This window comes from Tarenaya hassleriana, unplaced genomic scaffold, assembly GCF_000463585.1.
Source record: "Tarenaya hassleriana unplaced genomic scaffold, ASM46358v1 Cleome47, whole genome shotgun sequence".
Classification (NCBI taxonomy): Eukaryota; Viridiplantae; Streptophyta; class Magnoliopsida; order Brassicales; family Cleomaceae; genus Tarenaya; species Tarenaya hassleriana.
The window spans coordinates 605,232-611,982 of NW_010967396.1; the positions used below are offsets into that span (position 1 = coordinate 605,232).

General features: G+C 36.8%; 2 protein-coding genes across 3 annotated transcripts in view; one reads left to right on the top strand and one right to left on the bottom strand.

Moving 5' to 3' along the window:
* The window catches only part of LOC104825526 (signal recognition particle subunit SRP72), a 3,187-nt gene extending 2,435 nt beyond the window's left edge, over window positions 1–752 (bottom strand). Inside the window, exons 1-3 of one of the 2 annotated variants that reach the window (XM_010557872.1) lie at window positions 519–752; window positions 300–436; window positions 18–53 (exon numbers count right to left, since the gene is read on the bottom strand). In XM_010557872.1, coding sequence (XP_010556174.1) covers window positions 18–53; window positions 300–436; window positions 519–654 — 309 coding nt within the window. In that variant the 5' untranslated portion in view covers window positions 655–752. Of the gene's footprint in view, window positions 1–14; window positions 54–299; window positions 437–518 lie in introns of both variants that reach the window. The other variant, XM_010557873.1, reaches the window with a different exon arrangement.
* A 1,036-nt stretch (window positions 753–1,788) lies between these two features.
* LOC104825527 (probable thimet oligopeptidase) overlaps window positions 1,789–6,751 on the top strand; it is a 6,069-nt gene continuing 1,106 nt past the window's right edge. Inside the window, exons 1-18 of the mRNA XM_010557874.2 lie at window positions 1,789–2,035; window positions 2,148–2,269; window positions 2,573–2,736; window positions 2,897–2,987; window positions 3,617–3,796; window positions 3,924–4,004; window positions 4,283–4,363; window positions 4,455–4,547; window positions 4,626–4,706; window positions 4,784–4,946; window positions 5,076–5,196; window positions 5,285–5,357; window positions 5,584–5,691; window positions 5,808–5,905; window positions 5,991–6,036; window positions 6,130–6,226; window positions 6,522–6,595; window positions 6,674–6,739. Coding sequence (XP_010556176.1) covers window positions 1,882–2,035; window positions 2,148–2,269; window positions 2,573–2,736; window positions 2,897–2,987; window positions 3,617–3,796; window positions 3,924–4,004; window positions 4,283–4,363; window positions 4,455–4,547; window positions 4,626–4,706; window positions 4,784–4,946; window positions 5,076–5,196; window positions 5,285–5,357; window positions 5,584–5,691; window positions 5,808–5,905; window positions 5,991–6,036; window positions 6,130–6,226; window positions 6,522–6,595; window positions 6,674–6,739 — 1,893 coding nt within the window. The 5' untranslated portion in view covers window positions 1,789–1,881. The remainder of the gene's footprint in view (window positions 2,036–2,147; window positions 2,270–2,572; window positions 2,737–2,896; window positions 2,988–3,616; window positions 3,797–3,923; window positions 4,005–4,282; window positions 4,364–4,454; window positions 4,548–4,625; window positions 4,707–4,783; window positions 4,947–5,075; window positions 5,197–5,284; window positions 5,358–5,583; window positions 5,692–5,807; window positions 5,906–5,990; window positions 6,037–6,129; window positions 6,227–6,521; window positions 6,596–6,673; window positions 6,740–6,751) is intronic.

The window sequence follows — 6,751 nt, forward strand, 5'->3', positions numbered from 1 at the left end:
TGCAAACAAGATATAGCGTCGTCTAACTTGTTTTGACGGTATAGGCAGTATGCCTGATTCATGGAACGAATAAGAACACAACCATTCCATTATCATTCAATCATTTCAACAATCCAATCCAACGTTTGATTCATCTAGCCATAGAATTGTGAAAATGGACAGTCACAAACTAAATTGAATAAGAACTGAAACTTCTCGAAGTAAGGCCCTTGCAACACACTCTTAAACACTCTAACCAAATGTATGAAATGCATGCAGTGCAAATGCAATTGGGGCAAAATGAATCAAAGGAAACTGACCTTCTGGAAACCGAAATCAATTGGGATCTTATGGGATGACTGAATGACAGAGAGGGCGTCATCGATTTTATCGTCTTTTATCAGAGCCACAACTTTGCATCGGAGAGCATCCTCATCGCCAGGTGCGATTGACAAAACTGATCAAATCATACGAGTTTCGAACCATCACAAAAATCTTCAAAACAAGAGCATTAGTCGAAAGAGGAGCTAAAATCTGACCTTGATCGGCGACCTTAACAGCATGTTCGTATTCAGATCGCTCGATATGCCTCTTGAGGGAAGTGAACAGATCTTCGATTGCCGGAGGAGGCTGCGACGGCGAGGCTTTGGGTTTTTCCTTCGGCTTTGGAGCCATGGCTTGTTTTCCTCGAGCGCGAGGAAAAATGTAGATTTTCTCGGGAACCAAACACTGGAGGCGAAATCGGGATCGAGCTGCAGAATTTTGCAAAGGGTTTCGGAACCGATAAAGAACCGCCGAAGACTCGGGGAAGATAAATCTATGGGTCGAAAGTGGGCTAATGGGCCTACATAAAAATATGGCCCAATTTTCTAGTTGGCGCCAATTTCTCATTAAAAACTTAATTTTCTTTTGTTCTACAGCAAAAAATATTTTAGTCAATAATAATAATAAGGAAACCAGAAATTACAAAGGGAAACAAAAAATAAAACTTGTTTATTCAGTTTAATCGAATTGTAAAAATTTATTATACTATTAAACTAATGAATATTACATAAAAATTATTATTATTATTATCAAACTGAGACATTATTAAAAATATCCTTATTTTGATATTTTGAATTCAATACATATATGATATGTGACCACATGATCCATGTAACCCGAAATATAGTGTGGACACATATTGATTTCATTGCTCATAATGTTAAATTTATAATGTTTTAATTAAATGATTAGTACATAATGAATTAATGTCATCACCATAAATTTAACGTTATAATCAATAAAACTAAAACTAAAATATAAATGTACTATATTTTGGATCATATGAGTTAGATGATCACAGATGGATAAAGATACGTGTTGAAATCAAAATAACAAAGTAAAGATATTTTTTATATAATCTCAATTGAAATTGATACCTGACTTATTACTCTTACTGTATTTTTTTTTTGTGAAACTTAACTTTATCCGAAAAAATATATATTTTTCTTACTCTAATCAAGAACTATTATTTACTTAAAGCTAGCTGTTTAGGTGTAGATGCTGACAAATGCTGATGAAACAATGAATTGTAAATATTATGTATATATAATAATTTTTTCTATCATTTTCTACTGTATATTTATATATATATAGGTAATTTACCATATTTTTTCCAATTATTATGATTTCGATATAATAACTTGCTGCTACTACTAATAATAATATAAATGGAATGAAATTCAAAAATTGAAAATTATAATGAGAAAAAAATGTAAATGCAATAAAAGCTGAGATTTTCCCATCCTTCTCAAATATCATTTTCCTTTTCCGCCTCAAAGCAAGCAGCGAGCGAGGGACGCGTGAGAGAAGCTTTCCCTCCGAGTCGCTGTTTGGAGAGCGAGAAAATACCAGAGGAAAATGACGGAAAGCGAAGGAACGGACGAGAAATCTAGCGGATCGAAGCGGAAGCTTAACCTTGTGGCCTTCACCGGAGCGGCTGGGCTGCTCGGACTCGCCATCAGTCTCGCCATCTTCGCTTTCACGTCTCACAGAGGAAAGTCCAAGAAGAAAGGTAATCTCTCGCTCTCTCTTGTTTCTTTCCTTCTTATTTTCCGCTCTGCTTGGATTTCGTCTGTTGGAATATAGATTCTACAATGCGGATTTTGGCTTTTTTGAAAATTTAGGTCTTCCGGGCTGTGCAGTTTGTGTTAACCTGTCGCCGAAGGAGATTATCGAGTTAGCTGACGCCATTGTTGCTGAGTCCACAAGGGTTTATGATGCTGTTGCCTCGGTTCCTCTCGATAGGGTACAGGAAATTTCTCGAAATTTGTTCACGTTTATTGGGAGAAGCAAATGAGTGTTTGTTGACAAGTTGCTGCTTTGTTAGTATTGACAACTTGGATAATTTAGATTGTGGCTGCTTCTGGGTTTTCATCGAAAACAAATTATCTGTAATTTTTGCCAATTTTCTGCAAGGATTTCATTATCCTGGTCATGATAGGCTTTGCAACATTTGTAATAATATACGACTGTGAACTTACTTTTGCTAAATCCTTAAAAGAGAAAGATTTTCTATCAAGAATTACTGAATGTATGCTGATGTTTGTAGGTGTCATATGAAAATGTTGTTTTGCCGCTGGCAGAGCTAGAAGCACGACAGTTCCCATTGATTCAGTCTTGCATGTTTCCTAAGATGTTAGCACCCGAGGACACAGTTCGTAAAACTAGTGCCGAAGTGGAACAGAAAATCGATGCTCATATTCTGGCATGGAGGTGTGTTGCGTGTTTTCTTCTTCTGTTGTTTAACAATCTTCGTCTTCACTTGATTCTTAGGACAGTTGACATGAATTGTCCTCTGAACTTTCTGATATATTTTATTAATTCATATGAAATTGAAGATCATATGATTCATTTCTCTATGCAAGCTTATCAGAAAGCGTGAAGATGTTTACCGTGCAATTAAAGCTTATGCGGCAAGGGGAGAACTGATTGCCCCTGAAGCTAAACGCTACCTACAGTGTCTGGTAAGGAAAATCAATCATATGTTTTCCTTTTCCCTAAACATTTTCCTTGCAGCTTAGAGTTTGAGCTTGTTATCTACTGTTGAACATATTATTATACCATGTGATGCAAGGTGCTACCTTTTCCAGTGTATAGCATCGGTTCTGGCTATGCAATGTACCGCAGTAATCAAGAAAATTTATTCTCATAAATATCATTCAAATATGGCAATTGTGTAATATTTCCTAGTTATTGTATTTTTCATTGTCTGTAACTGGTTCCAACTCATTGCTGGGTCCTTGACTACCAATTGCTATCTTACTTCATTTTTCTAACTTTCAGTGTAGAAAGTGGGTTCACAAGCGCTGAATTATTACAAAATGTCATTTGTTAATGAAAACCAATAAAAGATTTGATGTATCCTTATCCTCTTGGATTATGAAATGACAGTATCCTTGGGTTAGATAGAAGGATCTTCTGCATTTTATGTGCTCCCTTCAGTGTCCCTGGAAGATAGGAGTAGATCCGAAAACCTTTTTATCAGAGGTGTCTTGCATAGTGCCCTTGTTAGGTTCCTAGCAGACTTCTCTTGTCCTTTTATAGGTTGTGCTAGTTGAGGTGCAAGTATTGATTTCTTTTGTATCAGTGACAGGTTAAAGACTTCGAGCACAATGGTCTGGACCTTACTGTGACAAAGAGAGAGGAAGTACTGCGATTGAGAAATGAAATCGATGAGCTAAGCTTGCAATACGTCCAGAACTTAAATGATGATAATTCTTGTCTTTTCTTTAGTGAAGCTGAACTTGATGGTTTGCCTCCAGAATTACTCGAGGTTCATGTCTTTATATGTTACCTAGCTTTCTACATCCCTTGTTAATGTTTGACCTTGTTTGAAGAAACTTGATTTTTGCATATCTATTTTTTCATTCTAATTTATTCCTGAACTTATTCCCGCACAGAGTTTGGACAAAACTGGAAATGGCGAATTTAAGGTCACTCTGGAAAGTTCTCATGTTGCAGCTATTCTTGAGCTGTGCAAGGTATAACTCCCCGTGCCCTACTTTTCTATTCAACAAAAAGAAAAAGAAATGAAAGTACATGCACTGACAAGGTGCAGTGTGATCTCTGAAACTATTCCCTTCAATATGCAATTTGCTTGTGCTAATTTATTGTGTATGTTTACTGTGAATTCCCAGACCTTGTTGTTGGCTTTTGTTTTGTAGAGTATTAAAAGGTCAAGGATGCACCATGTGAGTGTAGCTTCTCACTGAAGTTTTTCTTTGACTGTTTCTTATTTTATAATTTTTTGAATGTAAAGATAGCAAGGACGAGGAGGGCAGTAGCTATGGCATATGGGAAGAGATGCGGGGATGTCAATATTGCTGTCCTAAAAAAATTGGTACTGTTTATCTTTTCCATCCTAATTTACAAAAAGGAAAGCCTGCACTGCATTTCGATTAGTTGACATTTTAATATTCTTTTCTGTTTAGGTTCAGTCGCGCCATAAATTAGCTCGCTTACTGGGTTATGCAAACTATGCAAATTATGCCCTTGACCGTAGGATGGCCAAGACATCAACAAAGGTTTGTAAAAGATCCTTCAAGTGATTAGTTTATTGTTTGTTGTGATCTGACTTGTACATACATCCTTCTTGCCTTCAGGTGATTGGATTCTTAGAGGACATCTCTTCCAGCTTAACTGATTTGGCCATTAGAGAGCTTGAGATTTTGAAAGACTTAAAGGTTGAATGTTAGCACTCATGTTTTTTACGATTAGCCATGCTTTATTCATTACTAAACTTGTTTAGATTGGTAATCAGAGGAAAGAGGAAGGCGAAATTCCATTTGGCATGGAAGATCTTTTATATTATATAAAGAGGGTAGAAGAGCAGCAGTTTGATCTTGATTTTGGAGATATCCGACAACATTTTCCTATCAGTTTGGTCCTTCCTGGGATCTTTAAAATATCTCAGGACCTTTTTGGTAAGTACAAAATGAATTAACCAAGAAACTTTGAATCTTCATAAATTTCATGGTTTGCTTACGAGGTTGCAAATGATGGTTATTTTTATCTTCGGGGTAGCTTTTGACCAATATGATCCCTCCATACAGGTTTAAAGATTGAGGAGATTGCAGAAATTGATGTATGGCATCAAGATGTTCGAGCTTTTGCTGTCTTTGACTCTGGGTCTGGCAAACTTTTGGGTTATTTCTACCTTGATATGTTCACAAGGTCCATTAGCTACTTTAGCTCTTCATTTTTTGGCTGTTTCATCGCCTCAATTTTTTTAAAGTTGTAACCATACTTTTGTTGGAGGCAGGGAAGGGAAATTTAGTCACACCTGTGTGGTTGCTCTGCAGAACAATGCACTGTTTCACAATGGCACAAGTCAGGTGATTGTCTTGCGTACTGCAATATGCTAGATTTAATATCTCAGGTTTTTGTCTTGAAGTATGGCATTGTCCTAAATTAAGGATCATATTAGGATCTCATGTAAACTTGGGATTAAGACAATGTTGATGTTGATTAGGATCTCATGTGGATGCAGACTTCCTTGCATTAGTGTTTCTATTCGGGATCAGACTTTTAATCAATTTGTTTTTTTTACTACCTCTCCAGATCCCCGTGTCATTGCTTATAGCACAGTTTTCGAAGGATGTAGGAGGGGAACCTGCCCCATTGGGTTTCTCTGAGGTGGTTAGTCTTTTTCACGAGTTTGGCCATGTGGTATGTCTAAGTAACTTGTCTCACTTGACAATTATACAGAAGAAAATTGGTTTTATGCATTTTTTATACCGATTGATGATATGAAGCTTTGTTCCTTGCTGACCAACGGCATATAGGTCCAACATATCTGCAATCGTGCTTCATTTGCCAGATTCTCGGGCCTACATGTGGACCCTGATTTCGTGGAGATACCATCTCAAGTATTGGAAAATTGGTAACTGATTGGCAATTCTGTTCCAATTCTCATCATATACATATATAAAGAAACTCACAAGGCTATACGATCTTGGTATTTCTAGGTGTTATGAGAGTTTCACGTTGAAGTTAATGTCGGGTTATCGACAGGTGATTTTTTTTGCATGAAGTTTAATACATGGTTCATCGCTCGTTGTACTGTTGCCTGTGACCACACCTTTATTTGATTCATTCGATCTGCAGGATATTACTAAGCCACTTTTGGATGAAGTTTGCAAAACACTCAAACGGTGGCGATATTCTTTCTCTGCGCTTAAGTTGCTGCAAGAGATATTTTACTGTGAGACATCTAACACAACTTTTTAGTTGTCTCTTTCTAGGACACCGTTTAAAAATATTCTTATACAGTGCTGTCAAATGTTGTCCTGATGATTATACCCATCGCGTGTGAGAGATTACCTCTGCATTTTGTTTTGTCGAGTCTCTTCCCTTAAATGATTCCACAAAATTGTTTGGAAAGAATGGTAGATTGTACTTCTTTTCCTGCACTGGATCCTTTTGGAGGAAGATATTCCCAATATGAACAGTCTGGAAAATTCAACAACTAATAATATTTTTGACATGTTGGTTATCAGGTCTATTTGATCAAATCATATATTCAGCCGATGATGTTAACTTCCTCGAGCTAATCAGAAGTCTTCATCCAAAGGTAACAATAAATATTTGCAAGGGAATCCTTTTGCTTTAGGTAGCAACTAATTTACAAAAAAATTAATTGCTGTTATAGGTAATGTTAGGTCTACCAGTGTTGGAAGGAACCAATCCTGCTTCCTGTTTCCCCCGTGCAGCTATTGGCTCCGGAGGC